Source organism: Martes martes, assembly GCF_963455335.1.
Source record: "Martes martes genome assembly, chromosome: X".
NCBI classification, from domain to species: Eukaryota; Metazoa; Chordata; class Mammalia; order Carnivora; family Mustelidae; genus Martes; species Martes martes.
Window position 1 is genome coordinate 26,986 of NC_137897.1, and position 27,070 is coordinate 54,055.

A 27,070-nucleotide genomic window follows, 5' to 3' on the forward strand; every position below is an offset into this window, starting at 1 on the left:
TGAGGGAGTCCGTGGAAATACCCGGGGTCTTTTGTCCCCAGAGCCTGTCTTTGGAAGGCCTGGGTCTGAGATGCTGGGGGGGCGCCCCTGTGCAGGGGGAGGCGCGCAGGACCTCACACGGCCGCCCGGCGTGGTCCTCCTGCGCCACCTGGCGTCGGATGTGGGCAGGTCCGCTCCTGCAAGCCCCCCGTCCTCTGGAGGAGAGGAGCTGCCCAGCTCGCATTTGCGGGGCCGTGTGGGGCTCTCCGCGGCACACGGCCCTCCCCGCTCTCCTCTGCTTGCCGTCCCGGCTGGATCCCCGGCACCGCACGCCTTCCCCGTGGAGCCTGCCTTCCCAGCGGTTTCTAGGGGTGGGTGGGGGAGGGACGCGGCGAGGATTAACGCCGGATAATGAGGTAACGCATTTTTTTCACGGCTTTACTATGGTCGGTGTGTCTTATGGCTGCGGATGGGGGTGCGGGGTTTCTTCCCGGGTGAGCTGGGCGTCCTCCCCCTTGCCTTCCAGCGGGAGCAGAGCTCTCCCGAGACATCCCCAGCGTCTCCTGTTTATTCTGCCCAGTGCAGAAATGGTGTCGGGGCTGAGGGAAGGATGGGGAGGGGAGGCAGAGACGGGTGACCGGGGCAGAGGAGCCCTGCGTGGAGCACGGGCGGGCACGGGCCCCTCGTGTTTTTGCTGGGCTTGGGAAGTCTTCCATCGTCAGCCCTGTTAAGTGTCTGTGGTTTGTAAGATGCGTCGCGGATGGCGTGGGAGGCGTATCCTGACGTGAGACACCCCGAGCCACGCACACTGACTTAGAGTCAAAGAGAGCCTGGGGTATGGGGCGGACCCCCCCCCTTTGCAGAAACGGACCCCTTGGAGCTCGTGCCTTCCGTGAGCCGAGCCACTCCCCGTCCCTGGGCATTGTCTGGGGCTCGTTGCCGCCTTCCCTCGGCTGGCCACTGTTCCTACACGTTGTGTGGTGCACGTCGGGCCTGCCGTCCCCGTGTTTGGAAGCGTGTGTACCCCAGAGAGGGATGTGGGCGTCGGGTGGCTTGGAGACCCCCAGCTTCCTGCCGCGATCTGACTTTTCTTGTGTCTCAGTGGAAGGTCTGGCCGAGCGGGGGCGAAAGCCGTGTCGGGCGGCGGTGGCAGCGGCCGGGACCGCGTGTCGGTAAGTGCTCGTGCTTGGGGAGCTCCCGCACAGGTGGGGACTCGGGCCCAAGGTGTATGCTCCCCTCCGAGGGAAAAGCAGGCTGTCTTCTTGTGGACGAGAAGGTGGGGACAAGAACACGGAAGGAGGTGGGAGTCCCTGACCGTCTGACCGTCGGTGGTCCCTGGGAAGACCCAGCTGTACGTTTGTCCAGTCTTCTTGTTTTAGGGAATCTCCCCGCCCCTCCTGATTTCAGAGGGACAGGGATGAACAGCAGCCCCGACGCTCATCGGGGGGGTCCACGGGCTCTGCGGTGCGGACGGCTACTCTGCGTGGCCGCCGAATTTGTGAGAACCTGCACCTCCGTGCTGTAGCCCACGGGGTGCCGTGGCTGAGCCTGCAGCCCCCCGGGCTCTGAGGGCCTGTGGCCGTAGGGGTGGTGAGCGTCCGGGGCAATCTGGGGCGGGGGGCCTGCAGCTTCGCCCAGAGCTGTGTCCCCAGGGCGAGTCGCTAGGGACCCTTCTTTGCTGCTCCCAGGCACGGATCTCGCTTCTCGGGCTGCTCTCAGCTCCGTTGTCCCTTGATCTGCTGTGTCCCCCTCCACGGGGACGTTGAGCCACACAGACACTGTGCAATTGTCCCTACGGTCGGGGAGATGACCACGGCTGCCGTCCCCCGAAATCCCGCAGGCTTTGGTAGTTCTGCCTCCCTCGTGGCGTGTCCCCACAGCCCCCACCCACCCCGATCTGCGCTGTCCCTGGACGTGACGGTGTGTGCCGTTCCTAGATTTGTGTACCCGTGCCTTCCTACACGATGGCGTCTCTCCGTTCATCCCCTTTTTGGGTCAGGATTTGTTCCCTTGGGGTAGCTGAGTATTTTTGCATTTAGCCGTGTCGGAATGTCTCCGTCGTTCGTTCCCGGTATTACGGAGCGGCTGTCCCACCTGGGGATCGACCCCGGTTTGTCCGTCTGCCGTGGATGGCACCTTTGGGTTGTTTGTTTAGGGTTGGGTGTCCCTGATAGAGCAGCCAGGAACACCCGTGCACAGAGCTCCGTGCGGAAACTTGCCTTTGTTCCTCTCAGGCCAATGCAGCGGCGGGTACACGCGGATGTAACGGTGCAGGAGACCGCCACGCTGCCTTCCCCAGCGGTCCACTGCCCCACATCGTGGGAGCACGTAGCAGAGTCCCACCTGCCCCCCGGCAGCCGTCAGCATGTTGGCTCTTAGCTGATCTCATGGTGCTGGTTTCCGCCCGCGTCTCCCTCAGGCCAGTGACCTGGGCCCCTTCCCAGGGGCGGACGGTCCATCTGCACATGTTTTCTGGGGAGGAGTCCTTGCACTCTTCCGTGGGTCATTTTTATTGACTTGTGTGTTTTCTTGTCGAGTTTCAAGAGTTCTTTGTAAAACATTGGTAAAAGTCCTTTAACAGATGACGTACTTGGCCAGTATTTTCTATCAGACAGCGGCATGTCTTTTCATTCTGGTTTTCTTAAAAAGATTTCATTTATTTATTTGGGACAGAGAGAGTGAGCGAGAACAAGCAGGGGGAGAGGCAAAGGGAGAGGGAGAAGCAGGCTCCCCGCCGAGCAGAGAGCCTGACTTGGGGCTCGATCCCAGGACCCTGAGATCACGACCTGAGCCGAAAGCAGAGGCTTTAACCCACTGAGCCACCCAGGCGCCCCCATTCAGTACTGTTTTTGAGCACATTGTAGTCTATCCCTCAGGTTTGTTTTTATCTTATTTCTTTTTTTTTTTTTTAATTTTGTTTATTTATTTGACAGAGACACAGCGAGAGAGGGAGTGCAAGCAGGGGGAGCAGGACAGGGACAGGCAGGCCTCTTGCCGATGAGGGAGCCCGACGCGGGACTCCATCCCAGGACCCCGGGATCTTGACCCAAGCTGAAGGCAGATGCTGAACAAGACTGAGCCACCCAGGCGCCCCTGTTTTGCAGTTTTACAAAAACGCAACAGACCGTATTTATGCGGTGCTGCTTCTGGCCTCTGTCCCGTTCCCCTGATCTGTACGACTGTGCTTTTGCCAGTAGTACACAGTCTCCGTGACTGTAGCTTTGGACGCAGGTTTGGAGTTCGATCGTGCGGACGCTGCCGCTTCGTGGTCTTTGAAAACGGAATTGACTGTCCTCGTTCATCCCTTCCCGTACAAATTTTAGAGCCAGCTTGCTCATTCTAGAAAAGCACGTGCCGAGGTGCTCGTTGGGATCTTGCTGACTCTAGGGAATGCTGGGCTGTGTTCACGTGTTACTGCTCGGACGTGTTCCTGTCCGTGAACATGGGACGTCTCCCACGGACCTGTGTCGTCTCTAATTCTTCCTGCCGCGTGTCCTGCTTTGCGTCCCCTGCGTCTTTCACCGTCTGGGTGAAGTCAGTCCCCACGTATTTTACTGCACGTGATACCACGGTCGGTGGAATCGCTTTTGTCCCGGCCTTTCCAGATTGCTCACGACGGTGTGTAGACATGCAGCTGATTCCGGCGCGTCGACGTGGCCTCCTGCCACTTTATGTGTACTGGTTCCCCCGGTCCGTGCGTGTCCGTGTGTGTGTGTGTGTGCGCGCGCGGCTAGAATGCTTAGGATTTCTACGTGCAGAAGTATAGCATCTGCAAAGTAATGGGACTCTTTACATTCCAGTTTGGATGTTTGTCTCTCTTTCCATCTGGCTGTGTCGGCCTGGCCCGTATCCCTGCCTCTCAGTTGCCGTGCTGCGTACCGCAGAAGTGCACAAGTGAACGTGCTTGCCTTGTTGGGCCTCTTGGAGAAACACCTTTCGGCCGCTCACCCTGGAGCACGGTTTTCACGGTGGGCTTTTCATCGATGGCTTCGGTTGCACGGACGTCACCTCCTCTTCTCGGTTGCTTCCTTGCGTGTATGAATGACGAAAGGCCGTTGAATTCTGCCAGTCTTTCTGAATCCGTCGAGTTGGTCGTGTGATATTTTTCCTTAATTCTGTTGATGTGGTGCCTTCCACGGACCGGTTTTCGCGTGTGGAACCAACCTTCCAGTCCAGAAGGAGGTCCCGCTTGGTCGTGGCGTGCACTCTCTGAACGTGCTGCTGAGTTCCGTCGCTGGTGTTCTGTTGAGGGTTTTCGCATCCGTGTCCGTGAGGGATGTTGCTCTGTACTTTCCTCATAGGGTCTCTCTCTGGCTCTGGGACCAGGGAAATGCTGGCTTCCCGCGGTGAGTTAGGAAGTGGTCCCTCCGCTTCAGTGTTTGGAAGAGTTTGAGAAGTGTTGGGATGAGTTCCCCTTAAAATGGGGTCGAATTAAAATGGCGGAATTCCTCCGTGAGCGCGTCATGTTCAGGGCTTCTCAGGGGATTTTGACTACTGATTCAGTCTCCTCCTAGTTACGGGTGTGTTCAGATTTCCTACTTGTGTCCGACTTCCTCTTGCCAGCGTTTGTGTTTCTGGAGAGTTGTCCGTTTCCCATCGGCTGCCCCGTTTCTTGGTCTGCAGTCGGCCGCAGGACTGTCTTCTAACCCTGTTTCTGTGGACTCTGTAGAAATGCCCCCAACTCTCGTTTCCCGTTTCCGTAGTATGCGTCCTCACTCTTTGGTCCGTCGTCCGTCTAAGCTAAAGTTTTCTTAATTCTGTTATGTTTCAGAAGAACCAACTTCGGGTTTCGTTGGTTTTCTCTGTTTTCTATTATCTGTTCTGTTTATCTCAGTTCTCTTTCTCACTCCCTTCCCTCTGCTAGCTTTGGGTTCAGTCTGTCCTTTTTCTTGTTCTCGAGGTGTAAACGTGGTCTGGGATCTGTCTTGATTTCAGGGTCAGCACTTACAGCTGTGGATGTCCCATGAGCACTGCTTTCCCAGTGTCCCATGACTTTTACTTATGTTGTATTTTCACTCTCATTTGTCCCTAAGTATTTTTTAATTGCCCCTGTGATTTCTTCTCTGGTCTTCTAGTTCTTTTTAAAAAACATTTTACTTATTTATTTACTTATTTGAGAGGGAGGGGAAGAGAGCGAGAAGGAGCAGGGGGAGGGACAGAGGAAAAGGATGAAACAGACTCCCCAGTAAGCAGGGAGTCCAACGTGGGGCTCGATCTCACGACTCCAGGATCATGACCTGAGCCAAAGGCAGACACTGAACTGACTGAGCCACCCGGGTGCCCTAGATGCACTCATTCTTTCATGGTATGTGTTGTAACTTCCACCGTTTTATGACTTTTCCGGTTTTGGTCTGCTCCTGATTTCTAACTTCACACCACTGTGGTCAGAGGAGATACTGAGAGATCTGGGAAGACTTTGTGGGCTCGTGTGTGCTCTGTTCCGGGGCGTGTTCTGAATGCTCACGCATGGAAGCTGTGTGCCATTGCTGGCGGAGGGTTCCGTAACCGGGTCCTCGTTGGTTGGTTCTGTCCTTTTTGTCCTCATGCGTCTTCTGTCTGGTTCTTCTGTCCCTTACAGAGAGTGGGGTCAGGAAGTCCCCGCTGTTCTAGCATGGTCCGAAGTCTCCCTTTCATTCCATGAACATGGTATAGCTCAGTGTTTCTGAAGGTCTTATTTGATTTTTTTTTTAGTTTTCAGTACACAGACCCTACACATATTTTGTCAGATTGATATCTTTTTCATTTCTGAGGAGCCATTGCGATCGGTATGGGTTTTGGTTTCTTTTACTGTGCGTGTCCAGTTTTTCATCGCTTGTTTATAGAAATAGGATTGATTTTGTTACACGGACCTTGTATTCTGTGGCTTTGCTTATTAATTCACTTCTGAGTTTGAGGAGACAGTTTGGTACATCTTTTGGGATTTCCTGTATAGCCAATGATGTCATTCTCAAACAGAGCTAATTTTATGCCTTCTCTCCCGATGTGATGACTTTCATTTTCTTGTCCTGTTTGTTCCACAGAGTAGCATTTCCAAAATACCGCGGATAGTAGTAGTTAGCCCTCCCCATTCTGGGTCCCGTGTGGATGCAGGTGTGGAAGAAACACCCGCCCCGGGTAGGGAAGGAGACTCTTGCCCAGCGCTTCTTACCGCCTCGGGAGGTGCTGCTCGCCACACGGAGCGATTTATACCTGCAATCTCTACTTGTCTCATTAGCACCCGAGAATGGGTTAAAATCTGAAATGATAAAAGGCATTTTCTGCAGTAACATGTAGGATAGGAAACAGGGAGCAGTGTAGATATTTCAAGGTGAAGTAAAGAATAAACCAGTTCATGCTACGTCCCGGGGATAACAGGTACCAAAAGCCAAACTTCAGACTTTCTTACTTGAAATTGTTACAGACTCACAAAAGAGTTTGCAAAAACAGGACACAGTGAAGTGTTTCCCTTTCACGCCGATGCCTCACGTTAGTATCACACTGTGCATGCGTCCTCTTGCTGTCTCTGTGTGTACATATCCATTTACAATTTTGTCTGCCTAAAGACGCATGAGAGCGCGTTCCTGAGGCAAGGACTTTAATGGCACACGTGTCCATGTGGGGCTCCTCCTGGCGGGACCAGGTGTGTGTTGCCGTGGCGTTCTCGGTGGCAGTGAGCCAGCCTGGCCTAGCATGTTCTTGGTTATGAAGATGGTGTCATAGAGGCCCACGGTGTAGGGGTGCAGGGGTGCAGTGCTGCATGGGCACTTGTCCTGCAGGCCCTCCATGGCCCTCGAGGACTCACAGTGTCAGCGTGCCCTGGGTGGGTCGCACTTTAGTGGACAGGGGAGCCTTGGGTCTGGGGAGGCGTGGCCCTGGTTCTCTCACGGCATCCATTTCTGGTCCTCCTGAAGTAGCTGCGGCCTACTACGGAAGGTCACGCTGCTCCTGGGCCGAGTGCTTATGAGTGATCCTCAAGTTCCACTCTCTGCGTATGTGGCCCCAGGTTCTGTCAAGGCCCCCGGGTTTCACTGTCTCAGTGATTCTGGGTTCCGCCATCTTTGCACATGACTCCGGGTTCTCTTGTGCCCCCTTGTTCGGCTGTGTGTACCTTTGATCCCTGGTTTTGGGCTACCCTCCTTGTGCCCCTCGAGGCTGTGGTGGTTTCAGTCCTGCTTCTATGAGCCCCAGGGCGCCACCCGCCACAAAGGACAGGGAGAGCTGGCTCACCTGTCCCAGGGGACTGACTTCCCCCAACCTTGCCGGTCACCGCCTGAGCTCCCCATCTCCATTCTGGGCTCTGATTGGGGGGTGGGGGGTGATGGATACCGCATAGCCCTGAGACACAGCCCTTGGGATTGGCTTCACAATGGCTCTCTGTCCCCTGGACACTGGTGGTCCGTGGCCGTGGCCGCAGCACGTGGACTGGGTGTGACATGGGCAGGGACACGGATGGGGACGCAGGTGCAGGGGAGGCCGATGTGCTGTATGAGGATCTGGCGAGCATCGGAAGGTCCTGCCAAGGTCTCTGTCCTGCAGCAGCAGTGGGTGACGTGGGGTGCAGTCCTCCTCGCCTCGGGCCCCTGGTGGTGACCGGCATTTGGAGCAGTCGCTTGCTGGCCGTGCTGGCTTCGTCCTGTGCTGCCGGGGCCCCGTCATTCGTCTGGCCTCTGGGGGTCAGTGTTTCTCGGCTGTTCGCATCCCACTTTCTGTTTGTAGGTGCAGGAAGGACCCTCGGGGGGCCGGGATGCCGGTGGGAGTGGACCCCGACGACGAGGGCGGCGTCCATGCAGGAGGCTCAGGAATCAGGCTGGCCAGTTCATCTCCGTGGTGACCGTCTTTGAGGTGATGGCCAGGAGGAGGCGCTCCATCCTGTTTCTAAGCACTGCTGGGAGGGCTGCACGGGCTGGGGGACTGTGACGTGCTTCTCCACATCAGGCCGGGTGCTGGCCAGCTCGCACGTGGATGCTGGAGGCCTTCCTCCCTGCACGGCCTGCCCGTCGAACCACAAGTCCACTGGGGCCCCACGGGACCACCAGGGCCCTTCCCTTTCCCATCCTGAGACACCGCGTCCCATCCCCAACCTGAGACACCGTGTCCCCTCCTCTGTTCTGGGACTCCAGGTCCCTTCTGCATCCTGAGACACCGCGTCCCATCCCTGTCCTGAGACACGGTGTCCCCTCCTATGTCCTGAGACACCACGTCCCCTCTGCTGTCCTCAGACACCACGTCCACTCCTTTTCCTTTGACACCGCGTCCCCTCCCCATTTTCAGACACCGGGTCCCCTCCTTTGTCCTCAGCCACAGTGTCCCCTCTCCTGTCCTCGAGGGTTTCTTCCTCATCCCCATCCACAGACACGGCATCCCTTCTTCCATTCTCAAATACTGTGTCGTCCCCCCGCACCCCTTCCCGGTCCAGAGACACCCCATCCCATCCCCGTCCTAAGACACGGTGTCCCCTCCTCCATCCTGAGACACCGTGTCCCCTGCCCCATCCGGAGACACCGCGTCATCTCTGTCCTGAGACACGACATCCTCTGTCCCCTCCCTGTCCTGAGACACGGCGTCCCCTCCCCATCCACAGACACGGCGTCCACTTCCTTGTCATCAGGCTCAGTGTCCCCTCCCTGCGCCGTGGCATTGAGGCCTCCCGCCTGGGTGGAAGGTCTGTCCCCCTGCTCTCCCTTCCGGGTGCCCCCCTCCCAGGTGGGAAGCCCAGCTCCCCGCCCCTTGTCTCAGGTGAGCAGGGACGGCTCCTGGCTGGTGCAGGGGAGGCCCTGTGGACCCCAGGTCTGTTGGATACGAAGGCCGTGAGGACGGGGTGGGGGAGGGGCACGCCCAGGTGTGCCGTGCGGTCTCTCCTGTGTGGCCCCCGTTCCCGTCAACCGTGTTGTACTGGACAGCACCCCGTGTGCCAGCCCAGGGCCACGTCCTTGCCCATGTCTCGGACACCGGACTTCTGGGGCGAGGTGCAGCCCCGTCACGGCCTCCTTTGGTTTTAGGCGCAGGGAGCGCCCTCGGGGGGCCAGGATGCCAGCGGACCCGGCACCCGCCGGCGAGGGCGGCCGCCACGGAAGCACCGCAGGAAGAAAGTGGCCATCACCACAGAGGTGACCCTCTTTGAGATGGTCGCCCTGGGGAAGAACTCCGTGCAGGTACTGCCTGCGGAGGGGGGCTGTGGCAGGGTGGGCATGGTGGGCGGCAGACACGGGGCCCACCTGTTGAGGCTTCTCCACGGCCACGCAGAGGCCAGAGGCCGGGGGTCCCGGCAGAGTCACGGCTGCACCCACCGCAGCCTTGTGCTGCCCCACCGTCCAGCTGTCACGTATGCCCATTGCATGTGCATGCCCGTCACATGTGTGAACCGACATGCGTGTACACATACATGAGTGCTCACCACTGCCTTCCCACCCCTGATTGTACACACGTGTGCTCACCGCTGCCCGTCACGCACCTGATCACACACACGTGCTCACTGCTGTCCATCCCGCACGTGTTCGCACACATGTGCTCACTGCTGCCTGTCACGCACACCTGATAACACACACGTGCTCACTGCTGCCTGTCACGCACCTGATCGTACATGCGTACTTACCGCTGCGTGTCACGCGCCCGATCGCACACGCGTCCCCATCACTGCCTGTCACGCACACCTGATCACACACATGCTTACTGCTGCTTGTCCCACACCTGATCGTACACACGTACTCACCGCTGCCCGTCACGCACCTGATCGCAAACATGTGCTCACTACTGCCCATCCACACCTGATCACACACACGTGCTCACCGCTGCCCGTCACGCACCTGATCACACACACGTGCTCACTGCTGTCCATCCCACACCTGTTCGCACACATGTGCTCACTGCTGCCCGTCACGCACATCTGATCTCACACACGTACTCATCACTGCCCGTCACGCACACCTGATCACACACACGTGCTCACCGCTGCCCGTCACGCACACCTGATAACACACACGTGCTCACTGCTGCCCGTCCCACACCTGTTCGCACACATGTGCTCACTGCTGCCCGTCACGCACATCTGATCTCACACACGTACTCATCACTGTCCGTCCCACACCTGATCATACACACGTACTCACCGCTGCTCGTCATGCACACCTGATCTCACACACGTGCTTATCACTGCCTGTCCCACACATTATCGTACACACGTACTCACTGCTGCCGTCACGCACACCTGATCTCACACACGTGCTCACCACTGCCCATCCCATACACCTGATCGCACATACGTGCTCACCGCTCCCTGCCCCACACACCTGGCCGCACACATGTGCTCATTGCTGCCCGTCACACACACCTAATCACACACGTGTTCACCACTGCCTGTCCCACACCTGATTGCACATATGTGCTTACCGCTGCCCGTCACGCACCTGATCTCACACACGTGCTCACCGCTGCCCGTCAAGCACCTGATCACACACACGTGCTCACCGCTGCCTGTCCCACACACCTGATCGCAGACACGTGCTCACCGCTGCCTGTCACGCACCTGATCGCACACACATGCTCACCGCTGCCCATCCTATACACCGGATCGCACATACATGCTCACCACTGTCCGTCCCACACACCTGATCGCACACACGTGCTCACCACTGCCTGCCCCACGCACCTGATTGCACACGCATGTACACAAACGAGTGCTGACTGATGCTTTTCACATGCACCTCATCACACACATACATGCGGGCTCGCTGCCCGTCACACACACCTCATCACACACATGTACATAGACGAGTGCTCACCGCTGGCCACCACACGCACCTGATCACACACACGCTTGCACACACCAGTGCTCCCTACTGGGTCAGATGCATGATCACACGTGTCCTCACCTCTGGCCGGTCCCACGTACCTCATCACAAGTGTGCTCACCTGGCTTTTGCCCGAGCAGACGGCCGTCGAGGAGTGGGTGCGGTCCTACAAGGAGGACAGGGAGCTGGCCTTGCTGGACCTCATCAGCTTCTTTGTCCACTGCTGTGGCTGTGAAGGTGAGCCGGGCTCCTGGACGCTCGTGGGCATCACCACACGGAGGCCCGCCGGGCCTGCCCGTCCCGTCCACGCAGGGTTGTAAAAGACTGGGCGGGCTGGGCTTTTTTAGGTAGGAGACTTGTCTCTGTGAGCACTGTTACCTCAGAGCAAACGCTGACTCCCTGAGAAGACATCTGTCCACGTCCTGACCCCAGGACCTCAGGATGTGCCTTCGTAGAGAAGGACCTCTGTAGGTGTGAGCAGTAAGATAGCCCTTCGGGTAGCCCTAGTGCTGTGAGACTTGGTCCCCGTAAGAGGAGGGACACGGGGGCCTGAGAGGTTCAGTCTCTTAAGCCTCTGAGTCTTGTTTTCGGTTCAGGTCATGATCTCTGGGTTCTGGGATCACGCCGCACGTCGGGCTCCGCGCTCGGCGGGGCGTCTGCCTGACACTCCCTGCCTGCCTTTCCTTTTGCCCTCGTGCTCGTGCTCATGCTCGCTATCTCTCTAAAATGAACAAATAAAATCTTACAAACAAAAAAGAGGAGAGACAGACACAGAGGAGAGGCCACGTGAGGATGGAGGCACAGATGGGAGGGACGTGGCCACCAGCCTAGGGACGCCCGGAGCCCCAGAGGCAGGAAGAGGCAGGAAGGACCCTGCCCCGGAGGCTCAGCTGTTTCCCAGTTGGGGGTTGGTGCGGGTGGGCTTTGCCAGAGGGCCACACTGGGGTCCGTGGCAGTTCCGTGGCTCCTGCCTGGTGCCCATGGGAGGGCTCAGCGCTCCCCCAGCCGTCTGCAAGGGGGTGACGAAACACTCAGTGTGAGAATGACTCGGGGACGAGCGTGAGAATTACAGCGGGGAAGTGCCAACCCCTGCGGCCACAGGCGTGGCCGTGAGACTCACGGTGCTCGGGGAGAGATGCAGATGCCGCGGGCCACGCGGGCTGTGCACGAAATGTCCAGAATGGCACGTCCACGGGCGGGTGGGGTCTCCGTGGTTCCTGGGGCCACGGAAATGAGAGGGGACCACCCACGTGTGGGGGGTGGAGGCTGTGGCGATGGGCGACCACGGCGTGCGTGTACGCCACAGAGGTCCATACCGTGAGGGAGTCCGTTGCACCGCGTGTCCTTGTCCATCAGCCGTCGGCACCAGCAAATAGCCGGGGCCTCCCCTCCCTCGGGAACCTGACGCGGAAGCTGTGGGGGCAGGACCTGCCCCTGGAGAAGGTCCAGTGGTGTCCGGCCGGGCGCCCTGAGGGTGCCTCACGGAAGCCCCGTGGCGACAGACACGCAGGGCACGGTGCCTGCGGACCCCAGCCGCCAAGGCTGTATTCAGCGGCTCTGCCGTCCTCTCTCGGGGACGAGGCGTCATCCCCTGGGACGAGGAGGGTTGGCTTGAACCGCGCGTCCTTCTTTCTCTCGCAGGGATGGTGACGGCTGAGTTGTACCAGAGCAACGAAGGCAAGAACGTGGTGCACAAAATGACAGAGAAGTTTGACCAGGTGGGACGGGCTCCGCGCACTCCGTGAGCCTGGGGCCTGAGGCCGGTGCCCTGGACCCCCGGGCGTGTGGGTTTGCAGTTAGGCTGAGGGGTGCAACGCGCTGAGGCATCTCCATTTCCCGGCAAGAAGCTGTCCTGCTCTGCTTCCCTGGGAGGAGAGGCTGCCCAGGGCTTCGCGGGCAAGACCTCGTTTCTTTATAAAGAAAAATGTGAACCTGAATTAAAGGTGGGACTCTGTCCTGCACGGCAAAATATGGCTATAAAACGGTACTCAGGTGGCCGTCGTGGAAGGGAAGACACAGAGCGAGGCCAGCGGGTGCCCAGACACGCCCTGTGTCCATCCTGACCTCCTCCCCGCGGTGGGAGGACTGTGGTCCTGAACTTGGTGCTCACGGTGTTCCTGTGCTCGGGCTCTGCTGCACGCAGGCTCCTGTGCGTGCCCCCCGCACTCGGCCTGGCTTCCAGCTCCGGGCCCAAGAGGCACCCGTGCTCGGGGCAGCGTCTGTGAGGCTCTTCTGTCCCAGGCACCCACGATTTAGGGAACAGTTTGTATACACGTGATTACTGTCAAGTAAACATCCATGTCGTGGCTGTGGAATGTTCCATCGCATGTGTGTGCGTGGGTCACGTCCCCATTCTGCTCCAGACAGCGTTCCGGTTGGTTTCGGGCTTGGTCTGTGTGTGGCTGTGGGTCCTATTGCACGTGGTCCCGTGTTTGCGTGTGACAAAGGGTCAGAGCACGTGCTTGTTTTGCTTCGTGCTGCGACGCCGACTTGTTCTCACGGCCTCTCCACGTGTGTGTTGGGCTGCGTGGGTCCTCACCCCCGTCCGCGTCTGAAGCCGCGTACGTTTTGCCAGTCTCATCGTTGTGTGCATGGTTCAAGTCCCCAGGCAGCGAGTGAGCTCACGCCTCGTTGCATTGAAAGGCGGTTTTCTCTTGTTTCAGACGTTGTTTTCGTTGTGGTAAAGTACACCCAGCTTACAATTTGCTGTCTTAACCCTCTCGAGTGCACAGCTCAGTGGCACCAGATGCATTCACGCTGTTGTGCGACCATCCCCCCCATCCATCTCCAGAACTTTCCATCTTCCCAACACGAACCTCTGTCCTCATCAAACACTGTCTCCCCATCCCCGTCGCCCAGCCCCAGCCCCACCATCTACTGTCTGTCTCTGTGGATGGGACTCTGCTAGGGACCCCGTGTATGTGGAATCAGGCAGGGTTTGTCCTTCTGGGTCTGGCTGATGTCCTCAAGGCCCACCCACATCCCAGCAGGTGCAGAACGTCCTTCCTCTTCAAGGCTGTGTCTTAGGCCACTGTGTGTGTAGATCATACTTTGCTGATGGACTCATCCTTTCAGTGAACAGACATGATATCTACAAAATTTCTCACAGCTTAGAATACTTAGAAAGTGTCTTCAGAAAGTCTTGGGAATCAAGTCCGTGAACAGTAACTTTTTTCTTTAACTTTTTATTTGTAACAATGTCAAACCTAAGAAAAGGGGAAGAGCACATAAACTTCACCTGTGTTCAGCAGCTGATGCTCTCCCGTCTTCACCATATCCCCATGCCTGCACGTGTGCTTCTGTGCCATGCATGCACACGCATGTGCGTGGTACATGTGAGCGAGCAAATGCATGTGTGTGTGCTGTCTTTCTCTTATCCCCCATGCATGCACGTGTGCCTCTGTGCCGTGCATGCATATGTGTGTCTGTGCTACATGTGAGTGATTACACGCACGTGCGCTTTCTCTTATCCCCCATGTACACGTGTGTGCCTCAGTGCTGTGTACGCACACGTGTGTATAGGGTACGCATGAGTGAGCGATTGCACACGTGTGTGCACTCTCTTCACCTTATCCACATGCACGCACGTGTACCTCTGTGCTGTGCTTGTACACGTGTATGCACCGGGCATGTGAGCGAGCGAATGTGTGCACGCGGGTGCCGTCTTCAGCTTACCCCCCATGCACACACGTCTGTCTCTGCCATGCGTGCACACGCATGCGCGCTCTGCACCTGAGTGAGCGAATGCATGTTCGTGTGCCGTCTTCACCTCATTCCCGTGTGTGTGCCTCAGTGCTGCGCACACACACGCGTGTGCACTCTGCACATGAGTGAGCGAGTGCATGTGTGCACTGTGCACATGTGAGTGTGTGTGCGGGTCCATGCATGTGCACACGTGTGTTTGCCCCTCCGTGTGTGTTCACCAGAATCACTTGCGAGGGGTCTGCAGACTGACCCGGGCCCTGGCTGTGTCTGCGTGCGTGACAGTGGGCACTCCTGTGTGACTGTGGTCCTGTCCTCTCTCGGGCACTCCAAGTTGCTGGAGGACAGCGTCTGTGTGAGGGGTCTGTCCATACTACCATGCCTGTCTCAGGAATGTCCTTCACTTTTTGTTTCTGTCCCGTTCAGGGTCCAGCTAAGGACGGCACGTGACACTTAGCTGTCTGTCCCAGAGCTCTCTTGAAGCCCGTACGTTCAGCATTTAGGAGAGCCCAGGCCTGTAGTTGAGGAGGACGCCCCTACTTTGCTTCCGGCCTCAGTGTCCCTGAACTTAGCTCCTTCCTTGGGATCACTCAGCATGGCTCACTCGATTGGGCCTCTTTCCTCGGAGAGCCCCAGTGCCAGATCGGGGTCCCGTCCAGTCTCCCCCACCTCAGGAGCAGCACTGGGGTCTCTGCCAACCCCCGGCCTCTGTGCCTCATGGGAGAACCTGCGCTTCCCAAAGAGCAGACCCCGGGACACGCAGGGAAATGCTAGCATGTAGGGCCCACCGCGGGTGGGGTGACATGCATGGCCATGGCACTGGCCGTATGGAGCCGTGGCCACGGAGTGTGAGAGGCTCCGACGCTCCCGGGTCCTCTGTGCAGACTGGTGTCTGCCATGCGTCTCCCCGTTCTGGCCTCTAGAGATGACACAGTGCGTGCTCCAAGTGTCAGTTGAGTCCACAAAGTGGCTGAGTGCCACAGATAGTCTGTCTGCGCCCCCACAAGGGCATCGACGTAGAGGTGTCCGTGGACTGTTTTTGTAGAGATAGGCCGTTCGTGCTGTTGGCTGCTCGGAACCATTCCCCACCTATCCCCCCGGCACCCACCACGGTCCTCGGCCTCTGGGATCTGCCAGGGGAGGCGGACCAGCTCCGGTGCCCCGTGCCGCACAGCCCATCCTGCCGGGACCCGCTGCAGGTCTGGGGACGAGGGACTTCACCGGCACATCTCGTCTGTCCCTGCAGGAGACCGGGCTGTATTACAAGAAGTTTCTGGCTTACCCCTGGATCCTGACCATCATGTGGCCTGAAAAACTGGTAACACACATTCCAGAGTTTATGAGTGGGTAGTTCTGTGTGGTTTCCCAGCCCGCCGGAGGCCAGCAAAGCCCCGGGTTAGTTCCTGTGCCGTTCTCAGCACAGGGTGAGCGCCCTGATCACCAACAAGGGACTGTGGACATGTGCCTGGCTCCTACGAGAGCCACACTGAGCTGGCCCTGGGGACAGGGTTCTGCCGGCACTGTGCAGGCAGACCTCACCATGTCCAGCCTGCGGCGAGGCGGGGCTCGACCAGACCTGACCCCGTTCTGTCCACACTGAGTGTGGTAGAGCTTCCCAGTCTTGTCCACGGCAGGATAGGACTTGACCGCACTCAGTCCAGACTGAGTGCACTTGGGTCCCACGGCATGCTGCTTCAAATGAGAACACCGGGCTCTGCACCACGGGACCATTAGACCTGACCTGTCCTGCAGAAGTGAGTTCATCCAGTGAGTTCTGTCTACACTGAGACATTTAGACTGGAGCAAGTTCTGTCTACACTGGCACGTTTAGACCTGACAGTGTTCTTCCTACCCTGTGTTATGGAAACTGAATCTTCTGTCTACACTGGCACATTTAGGCGTGATCATGTTTTATCTATACTGTGTCATGGAGTCCTAATGTGTTCTGTCTACACTGACACTGACACATTCAGATCAGAGCGTTCTGTCTATACTGGGACATTAAGACCAGAGCATGTTCTGCCTATACTGACATATTTAGACCTGACCATGTTCTTTCTACTCAGTGTTATTGAAATTGACTCTTCTGTCTACACTGGCACATTTACATCTCACACATGCTCTGTCTACATTGGGATGTTTAGACCTGACAATATTGTCTATGCTGCATCATGGAGCCCTAACTATGTTCTGTCTGTACTGCATCATGGAGACCTGTGTTTTGTCTGCCCTGGCACATTTACGCCTGATCGTGTTCTGGCTACACTGTATCGTGGAGACCTGTGTTCTGTCTACACTGGCACATTTAGACCAGATCATGTTCTGTCTACACTGTGTCATGGAGATCTGTGTTGCGTCCACATTGGGACATTTAGACCGGATCATGTTTCATCTACACTGGCTTGTTTAGACCTGATCGTGTTGTGTCTTAACTGTGTCATGGAGACCTGACTGTGTTCCATCTATACTCGCATGTTAGACCTGATCGTGTTCTGTCTTCACTGGTGCATTTAGACTGGATCTTGTCCCATCTACACTGGCACATTTAGACCCGACCGTGCTCTCTGTAGTCTCTGCTGTAGTGTGCGTGTTGTTGTCACAGGCACTGTTGATATGACCCAACCAGTAAGGGCTTCTGTGGCCATCGGCGTCTGGGTGGAGAAGGGTGGAGAAGGGGCACCGTGTGGCTGACCTCTGACACAGAAAGTGCAGGTGTCCTGTGGGCTGGAGATTCACCTGATGCCCCTCACATCATTCATTTCTCACCGTCTTGGGTGTGCAGACGAGGTAAAGTGGATTAGTGCACTTCACCACGAGGGCAGAGGAGGTTTTCTCACAAACTGCACTGATTTAGCAGTAAGGACCGACCTTGCAGACCCAGTTAGTGACCTGGTCTAGCCTCGGAATGGGGGGGGGTACTAGCCTCGGAACGGGGAGGGGGGTAGTTTCGGGACAAGTTTGTATCCGGTTAGTGACCCTGTCTAGCCTCAGAATGGGGGTTTTCAGGACATGTTTGTAACTGGTTAGTGACCTGGTCCATCCTCTGAATGGGTGGTTTTGGGACATGTTTGTAACTCGTTAGTGACCTGGTCTAGCCTCGGAACGGGGTTGGGGGGGGTTTCAGGATATGTTTGTAACTGGTTGGTGACCCTGTCTAGCCTCAGAATGGGTGGTTTTGGGACATGTTTGTACCTGATTGGTGACCTGGTCTAGCCTCGGAATGGGCGGTTTTGGGACATGTTTGTAACTGGTTAGTGATCTGGTCTAGACTCAGAACGGGGGGTTTCAGGATATATTTGTAACTGGTTAGTGACCTGGTCTACCTTCGGAATGGGGGGTTTCGGGACATGTTTTTAAGTGGTTAGTGACCTGGTCTGGCCTTGGAATGGGGGGTTTTGGGACATGTTTGTACCTGATCAGTGACCTGGTCTAGCCTCGGAATGGGGGGTTTTAGGACATGTTTGTAACCCGGTTAGAGCTCTGGCCTCACCTCTCAGGGACTGGTGCAGAAGCCTCAGCTGGCGTCAGGGTTTTTGAGGCTGGGGTGTCCTGTTGAGGCTGGCTTGTTTGAGCAACTGCTCTCCCCCCACAAGTCTGATCACCAGTCCATGGCAGGGCACCCCTCCCCATCACACCGCAGCAAATGGGGAGGGGCTCAGTAAGTTGGGGGGAGAACGGTGGGAGCCAGTCGCCCGGGGCCAGTGCAGAGGGAGTGATGTGTAGGCAGGAAAGTGTATGGGGGATGGGGCACACGGGTCCCAGCATGGAGGAGGAGGGTTGGTTGTGCCCAAAAGGCACTGGGGAAAGTGGGATGCAGAGCGTGGGGGCCCTGGCATGGGGGATGGCACAGGTGGTAGGGGCATGGTGTGTGGGAAAAGGTTGTGCACAATCTCGTGGGTCCCTGCTTCCAGAGGTGAGTGTGAGCGAGGCAGGGAGCTGTGAACACAGCCCCACCCCCTGCGGAGTTGGGGATGTGGGGCATGGCCGGGGGGCAGACGGCTGCACATAGGGGTAGAGGGTTAGGGTTAGGGTTAGCAGCATGCGAAGAGCACAGAGTTGGGGCATGTCTGACCCTTTGCCATCCTCTGGGCACTCCCAGGCTGGGCACTTTGCGTCATCCCCCTGCTGGGTTCTGGCCTCCAGCCTCAACCTCCCTGCAGGGCTCACCCTCCCTGAGGGATCTCAAGCAGGCTGTGCAGGTGACTCAGACAAATCCGTATGCATGATGGACACGAGGCTGGAGGCGGGTACCCCTGAGGAATCCCTGGCCACGCGCCCAGAGAGGCTGGAGGCGGGTTCTCCTGGGAAACTCCTTCCCGCGCGTGCGCAGAGAGGCGGGAGCCGGGTTCCCCTGAGGAACCCCGGGCCACGCGCGCAGGCGCAGAGAGCCTGGAGGCGGGTTCTCCTGAGGAATCCCTTCCCGCGCGTGTGCAGAGAAGGCGAGAGTGGGTTCTCCGGGGAAACTCCTTCCCGTGCACGCGCAGAGAGCCTGGAGGCGGGTTTCCATGAGGAACCCCTGGCCGCGCGCAGAGAGAGGTTGGAGGCAGGTTTTCCTGAGGAACCCCTGGCCGCCTGCGTAGAGAGGCTGGAGGCAGGTTCTCCAGAGAAACTCCTTCCTGCGCGCGCGGAGAGAGGCTGGAGGCGGGTTCTCTGGAGGAACCCCTGGCCGTGCGTGTGCGGAGAGGCTGGAGGCGGGTTCTCCTGGGAAATTCCTTCCCGCGCAGGCGCAAAGAGGCGGGAGCCGGGTTCCCCTGAGGAACCCCGGGCCACGCGCGCAGGCGCAGAGAGCCTGGAGGCGGGTTCTCCTGAGGAATCCCTTCCCGCGCGTGTGCAGAGAAGGCGAGAGTGGGTTCTCCGGGGAAACTCCTTCCCGTGCACGCGCAGAGAGCCTGGAGGCGGGTTTCCATGAGGAACCCCTGGCCGCGCGCGCAGAGAGAGGTTGGAGGCAGGTTTTCCTGAGGAACCCCTGGCCGCCTGCGTAGAGAGGCTGGAGGCAGGTTCTCCAGAGAAACTCCTTTCTGCGCGCGCGGAGAGAGGCTGGAGGCGGGTTCTCTGGAGGAACCCCTGGCCGTGCGTGTGCAGAGAGGCTAGAGGCGGGTTCTCCTAAGGAATCCCTTCCCGCGCGTGTGCAGAGAAGGCGAGAGTGGGTTCTCCTGGGAAACTCCTTCTCGTGCAGGCGCAGAGAGGCGGGAGCCGGGTTCCCCTGAGGAACCCCGGGCCACGCGCGCAGGCGTAGAGAGCCTGGAGGCGGGTTCTCCTGAGGAACCCCTGATCACGCGCGGAGAGAGGCTGGAGGCGGGTTCTCCTGGGAAACTCCTTCCCACGCAGGCGTAGAGAGGCTGGAGGCGGGTTCTCCTGAGGAACCCCTTTCCGCGCAGGCGCAGAGCGGCGGGAGCCGGGTTGTCCACGGACTGGCCTGCTGGGCCCCCGAGGGAAGGAGGCCGCGAGGCGGACGGGCGGCGGGGAGGCGCGGCGAGCGCGCCCGCAAGCTCGCGGGGGCCTCTTCCCTTCCCGACTCCCCGGCTCGTCCCGGCGTTTCCCGGAGCTCAGGGAGCGGCGAAGCCCCCAGGAGCGCCTGTCAGCACCTTCCGCGTCGCGGGGAGAGTTTCAGGCCCCGGAGTGAGCCGGAACCGGGCGGAAACGGGGCGGGGGTCCGACCCCGCCTGCGCGCTGTCCTCCCGGCTGCCCTGAGCGCCCGGACACCCGGCTCCTTCCCACACGAGGGGGTCCGCCCCGCGCAGCCTCCGGACCGGACCGGGGGCGGGGCGCGGGGCCGTTTGCCCGCGTGCAGCGTGTGGGGGCGGGGGCGCGCCCTGCTGGGTGTGCTGTGTGACCCCAGGTTCTGCTGTCATGGCGGTGGGTCGCCGGGTCTGTGCGTTAGTCTGAGCCCTGCCGGCTGCAGGGTCCGGGAGAGCGGGGGTCACTGCGGTGACTGCGGGTATGTGCGCCCCCCGTGCGGGAACGGGAGTGGGGGCCCCCGGGATCGGAGTGGACGTGTGACCCCCATCCCCCCACCTCGGGGCAGGAGCTCGGAGACATGGAGTCAGCCTGGGTCAGAGTGGTCGTGTAATGCCCCAGGTGCAGGGTCTGGGAGATTGAGGGTCACTCTGGGTCAGAGTGGACGTATGACCACCCCCAGGTGCAGGGTCTGGGAGATTGAGGGTCACTCTGGGTCAGAGTGGACGTATGACCCCCCCCAGGTGCAGGGTCTGGGAGATTGAGGGTCACTCTGGGTCAGAGTGGACGTGTGACCCCCCCAGGTGCAGGGTCTGGGAGATTGAGGGTCACTCTGGGTCAGAGTGGACGTATGACCCCCCCCAGGTGCAGGGTCTGGGAGATTGAGGGTCACTCTGGGTCAGAGTGGACGTGTGACCCCCCCAGGTGCAGGGTCTGGGAGATTGAGGGTCACTCTGGGTCAGAGTGGACGTATGACCCCCCCCAGGTGCAGGGTCTGGGAGATTGAGGGTCACTCTGGGTCAGAGTGGACGTATGACCCCCCCCAGGTGCAGGGTCTGGGAGATTGAGGGTCACTCTGGGTCAGAGTGGATGTATGACCCCCCCAGGTGCAGGGTCTGGGAGATTGAGGGTCACTCTGGGTCAGAGTGGACGTATGACCCCCCCCAGGTGCAGGGTCTGGGAGATTGAGGGTCACTCTGGGTCAGAGTGGACGTGTGACCCCCCCAGGTGCAGGGTCTGGGAGCTATGGGGTCACCCTGGGTCAGAGTGGACGTGTAACACCCCAGGTGCAGGGTCTGGGAGATTGAGGGTCACTCTGGGTCAGAGTGGACGTGTGACCCCCCCAGGTGCAGGGTCTGGGAGATTGAGGGTCACTCTGGGTCAGAGTGGACGTATGACCCCCCCCAGGTGCAGGGTCTGGGAGATTGAGGGTCACTCTGGGTCAGAGTGGACGTGTGACCCCCCCAGGTGCAGGGTCTGGGAGATTGAGGGTCACTCTGGGTCAGAGTGGACGTATGACCCCCCCCAGGTGCAGGGTCTGGGAGATTGAGGGTCACTCTGGGTCAGAGTGGACGTGTGACCCCCCCAGGTGCAGGGTCTGGGAGATTGAGGGTCACTCTGGGTCAGAGTGGACGTATGACCCCCCCCAGGTGCAGGGTCTGGGAGATTGAGGGTCACTCTGGGTCAGAGTGGACGTATGACCCCCCCCAGGTGCAGGGTCTGGGAGATTGAGGGTCACTCTGGGTCAGAGTGGATGTATGACCCCCCCAGGTGCAGGGTCTGGGAGATTGAGGGTCACTCTGGGTCAGAGTGGACGTATGACCCCCCCCAGGTGCAGGGTCTGGGAGATTGAGGGTCACTCTGGGTCAGAGTGGACGTGTGACCCCCCCAGGTGCAGGGTCTGGGAGCTATGGGGTCACCCTGGGTCAGAGTGGACGTGTAACACCCCAGGTGCAGGGTCTGGGAGATTGAGGGTCACTTTGGGTCATAGTGGACGTGTAACACCCCAGGTGCAGGGTCTGGGAGTTATGGGGTCACCCTGGGTCAGAGTGGATGTGTAACACCCCAGGTGCAGGGTCTGGGAGATTGAGGGTCACTCTGGGTCAGAGTGGACGTGTGACCCCCCCAGGTGCAGGGTCTGGGAGATTGAGGGTCACTCTGGGTCAGAGTGGACGTGTGACCCCCCAGGTGCAGGGTCTGGGAGATTGAAGGTCACTCTGGGTCAGAGTGGACGTGTGACCCCCCAGGTGCAGGGTCTGGGAGATTGAGGGTCACTCTGGGTCAGAGTAGACGTGTGACCCCTCAGGTGCAGGGTCTGGGAGATTGAGGGTCACTCTGGGTCAGAGTGGACTTTGACCCCCCAGGTGCAGGGTCTGGGAGATTGAGGGTCACTCTGGGTCAGAGTGGACGTGTGACCTCACAGGTGCAGGGTCTGGAAGTTATGGGGTCACCCTGGGTCAGAGTGGATGTGTAACACCCCAGGTGCAGGGCCTGGGAGATTGAGGGTCACTCTGGGTCAGAGTGGACGTGTGACCCCCCAGGTGCAAGGTCTGGGAGATTGAGGGTTACTCTGGGTCAGAGTGGACTTTGACCCCCCAGGTGCAGGGTCTGGGAGATTGGGGGTTACCCTGAGAGTGGACGTGTCTCCTCCTGTAAGTGCAGGGTCAGCGTGTGCTCATGTGACCCAGGGTCCTCTGTCCGAGAGCAGAGCTCCATATCGTAATGGTGGGTCCAGACTGGGCCCAGCATCTCACCCCTTTTCCTGTGTTGTCTTGAACACAGCAAAACGACTTTTACCCCATCGTGGGGCCGGGACCCTTCTGGAAGAGGTTTCGGGTGAACTTCTGCGAGTTCACGGAGCTGCTGGTGCACCAGACGCACTCCTCGGTGCTATGTGACGGTCACCTCATGGACACGGTGATCGGCATGCTCAGTGGCCTCACAAACTCGGCCGTGTACAGCCTGCGGCACACCAGCTCCCTGGCCGGTGAGACGCTGCGCGGGGCTCCTGCCCAGGCTTTTGCCGACTTGGGGGCAGGCTGGGGCCATGGGGGCAGGGACCAGAGGACATGTGGGTAGGGGACATGGGGCCAGGGCCCACAGGGGCAGGGGCCATAGGGCCACAGACATGGGGGCAGGGGAGATGAGACACAGGGGCAGAGGCCATGGGACCAGGGGCACGGACTGTGAGGGAAGGGACCATGGGACACAGGGCCAGAAGCCACGGGACATGAGCACAGGGGCAGGGGCCTCAGCCTGGGCTTCTGCTGTTCCAGGGCAGGTGTCCACACCCGGGCCTGCCCTGTGCTGGCTCGCAGGGGGCAGAGGCTGCTGGCCCGGTGGTCACCAGGAGCTGCAGGGGATGGAGAAGCCACGGAGGGACGTTTGCTTCACAGAGGGACTGGGTGGCAAGTGGCACTGTTCATGTTCCGCAGCAGAGGCTGTGGCAAGGCTGATGTCGGAGAGAGGGTGGGCTCTTCAGTCCCAGGGCCGGCCCCCCAGGCGTGTCCTGTGCCTCTGTCCCCACGAGAGACCCCAGGCCAGCCCACACGGTCACGTCTTGTCCGTCTGTCCCCCATGAGAACCTACCCTAGCGTGTCCCGTTCCTCCGTCCCCGCAAGAACCCCCAGGGTTGGCCCTCCTGGGCGTGTCTTGTTTCTCCCGTGCTGGGGGTATTAAGTTTTCTAAGTGAATGTTAATTCTACAGATCGGGTTATTGGTGAGGTGTCAGTGTCCGGTGTGTCTTTTCCACGAACACGTGTAGAGCGGTCAGTGCCAGCTTCTCCCTGAATGGACACTGAGCAGTCGGTGCTGACCGGTGGACTGGCTCGGAGGGCCACGGTTAGAAGTCCTGTGCGTTTTGCGTCCTTTCAGGACGTGCAGTGGCCGTGGACGTAGCCGTTTGCCCAGTGATCCTCGCACAGAAACGTTTGTAAGGGAGTGTCAGGATCTTTGCACGGACCTGTTGGGAACCACGAAGAAATCGGGAGTTTATGACCAGGAGGCCGTGGAGGGATGTGTCCCCCGGGGACTCCAGTCCCGTGTCAGACAGGTCCCTGAAGATTCAGGGCTCTTTCCATGTGTGTGTCAGGGTGTCTCAGCCCCACAGTGGGTCCGTGTGTCTCGTTCCCGTGTCCGGGTCTGTAGGGGACATGGTGTGCATGGTGCCATGTGCCCTGGAGTGCGCGGCGGGGGTTCGTGCACGTGAACTCTGACCTTGGACTGCTGGTCCTGAGACGGCACGTGTCCCGGTCGCAGAGAGGTTCCTTGGGTGTTTGCAGCCTGCCGAGCTGGGTTGTTCAGCTGAAGCCCGGTTCCTGCTGTGGTCCTGGCCCTGTGTGCCCTCTGATGCCTCTGCCCGCTCGGGGCACAGACATGACCTTGCTGCTGGAAAGGTCGTGGGGCGTGTCCATGCCCTGGGGACGCTGAGATGTGTGCTCGGGTTCGCGTGCACGGTCATCACGTGGGGGTAACCGTACTCAATCTTGTGACCCAGCAAGGGGCAGGACGCAGCAGCTCCCCCAGCCTCCTGACGTCCCAGCTACCCCTAGACCCCCTCTGAGTGCTGCAGAAGGGTCCCTCCTGTGGGAGGTGGAGCCCAGCACTGGGCTCGTGGCTGGGGGTCCGAGCCCCAGGATCACAGCCCCGCTCTGTTGGCAGCCATGAAGCTGCTGACGGCGCTGGCCAGCGTGAACCAGGGCATCTGCACGGGCAGGCGCACGGCCCAGCGGCTGTACGAGATTGAGAGCATCACGAAGCTCAAGGGAAGGCACAAGTACTACATGGAGCTGCTGGACCAGCGCAGGCACCAGGTGCGGGAGCGTGGGGGGTGGTGCAGGGGTGGGGAGGGTGCTGTGTGCAGGGGTGAGGAGGGAGAGGGGGATGGGGGGGACGAGTACTACATGGGGCTGCTGGACCGGCGCAGGCACCAGGTGCGGGAGCGTGGGGGTGGTGCAGGGGTGAGGAGGGTGCTGTGTGCAGGGGTGAGGAGGGAGAGGGGGATGGGGGGACGAGTACTACATGGGGCTGCTGGACCGGCGCAGGCACCAGGTGCGGGAGCGTGGGGGTGGTGCAGGGGTGGGGAGGGTGCTGTGTGCAGGGGGAGGGATGGGGGGACGAGTACTACATGGGGCTGCTGGACCAGCGCAGGCACCAGGTGCGGGAGCGTGGGGGTGGGGGTGCAGGGGTGGGGAGGGTGCTGTGTGCAGGGGGAGGGATGGGGGGACGAGTACTACATGGGGCTGCTGGACCGGCGCAGGCACCAGGTGCGGGAGCGGTGGGGTGGGGGTGCCCAGGTGGGGACAGTAGGGGTGTACAGAGGTAGGAAGCATGCGGGGGAGTCTAGGCCTGGCCCGCCCCCTTGCTCCCCGGCCCCGCCCCCTTGCTCTGGGTTGGGGGCCCTGCCCAGCCCAGGCTGCCCCACAGCGCGTGCCTTTCTAGTCGGCCAGCGGGGCGGCTGTGGCCACGTGCAGCGCCTGGCCCCCCAGGACTTGGGAGTCTTCTCCGGGGTTAGGGTCTCCGCACAACTCGCCAGCGAGCGGGGAGCGCGGAAAGCACGGTGCGGGTGCTTCCGCATCCCGGCTCCAGGTCCCGCTGGCCTTCCTGTGGGGGGGACCCCTGGACACACCGAGGCGGACTTCCACGCCTCTGGCTCGGCTCCGTTTCTGTTCTGCCGTCCCTGGTGGTTTCAGCGCACACAGGCTGCGTTTACTGTGTCCTCTGTGTCCCCCGTCTGCGCCCTCTGATCTCTCCCCGCCTTCTGTGTTGTCCCCCCACCGCACCTGCCGTGTGCCTGTGTCCCTCCTCCGCGTCCTCTGGTCCCCTGCCTGCACCACGGCGCACACAGGAGGTCCCTTTCTGGGGGACATCGACGTTCACGGGGCTCAGAAACCCGTCTGCAAAGACAGTGCTGCGTGTGTCGGGTTCCTGCCCCGCTGGGTGCCCCTGCACAGGTGCAGCCCGTCACCCCTGCCCTGTGCCCCACCGACGCAGCGCCTGCACCCCTTCACCTCTGCCCCCACCCTCACTCACCCTTTCACTCCTACCCCCCACACTCTCCCCCATCATCCCTGCCTCCACCCTCACCCCTTCACCTCCTGCCCCTCGCCTGCACACCTTCCCCCCTACACCCGTCCCAACACCCTTTCACCCCTGTCCCCTGCCCCACCCACCCCTTTGTCTCCAACCCCACTGCTCAGTCCCGTGCCATTGCCCTAACCCTGTGCCCCGTCACACCCACCTCTCACCCCATCACCCTGTTCCCTGTCACCCTTTGTCACCCCTATGGTTCTGCCCCATATCCCTCATCCCTTCCCCTCTTCACTCTCACCCCATCCCCCCACCCCTGCACCCCTAGCACTCATTCTGTTATCTCCAGCCCTGAGCCCGTCACGTCTGTTATCTCCAGCCCTGAGCCCGTCACGTCTTCACTCCTGCCCCTCACCCCACCGCCACGCTCTCACCACTGCTCACCCTATCACCCCAGCACCCTTCACCCCTGCCCCTCACCCACCCCTTACCCTGTCAGCCCTTCACCCCGTCACCCGACCCCTCACCTTATCACCCCTTCACCCGTTCACCTGGCCCCTCACCCTATCAGCCTGTCACCTGTCACCCTGCCCCTCACCCCACCTCTTACCTGTCACCCCTTCACCCAGCCCCTCACCCCACTCCTCACCCCTTCAGTGCCCTCACCCTGCACCCTTCATCTGCTGCCCCTCACCCCCTGTGCTGCCCCCAGCCCTTTCACATCCACCCCTCATTCTGCTGCTCTGTCCCACTTCACCCTTGCTCCCCCACCCTTTACCCCTTCCCCTTCACTTTTGTGCCCTCACCTGCATTCTTTACCCCGCTGATGGCCTCGTGATCCCCTGTCCTTTCAACCCACCCTCCCACTTTAGGCCATGTGCCTTGGCCTCTGCTGCCCAGCCCTTACCCCTTTCCCCGCACCCACACCCTCTCACCCCTCAGCCTCAGCGCTTCATTCCTGCCCTGTAGGCGTGTGCGGAGGGACACAGCGGGCTCTGATCCGGACAGGCGGGACGGCCTGCGGTGCTGTGCACGCACGGGTGTGCGGAGGGACACTGCGGGCTCCGATCCGGGCAGGCGGGACGGCCTGCGGTGCTGTGCACGCACGGGTGTGCGGAGGGACACAGCGGGCTCCGATG

General features: G+C 59.9%; 1 protein-coding gene across 1 annotated transcript in view; it reads left to right on the forward strand.

Annotated features, from left to right (window-relative positions):
* Positions 1-27,070, forward strand: part of LOC308336990 (cohesin subunit SA-2-like) — a gene marked incomplete at its 5' end in the record, with an annotated part of 74,434 nt that overhangs the window by 3,286 nt on the left and 44,078 nt on the right. The window contains 8 exons of the mRNA XM_080794907.1: positions 1,082-1,151; positions 7,675-7,800; positions 8,958-9,110; positions 10,886-10,982; positions 12,387-12,463; positions 15,694-15,765; positions 22,686-22,890; positions 24,564-24,715. Of these exons, the coding sequence (XP_080651033.1) occupies positions 1,082-1,151; positions 7,675-7,800; positions 8,958-9,110; positions 10,886-10,982; positions 12,387-12,463; positions 15,694-15,765; positions 22,686-22,890; positions 24,564-24,715 (952 nt within the window). The remainder of the gene's footprint in view (positions 1-1,081; positions 1,152-7,674; positions 7,801-8,957; positions 9,111-10,885; positions 10,983-12,386; positions 12,464-15,693; positions 15,766-22,685; positions 22,891-24,563; positions 24,716-27,070) is intronic.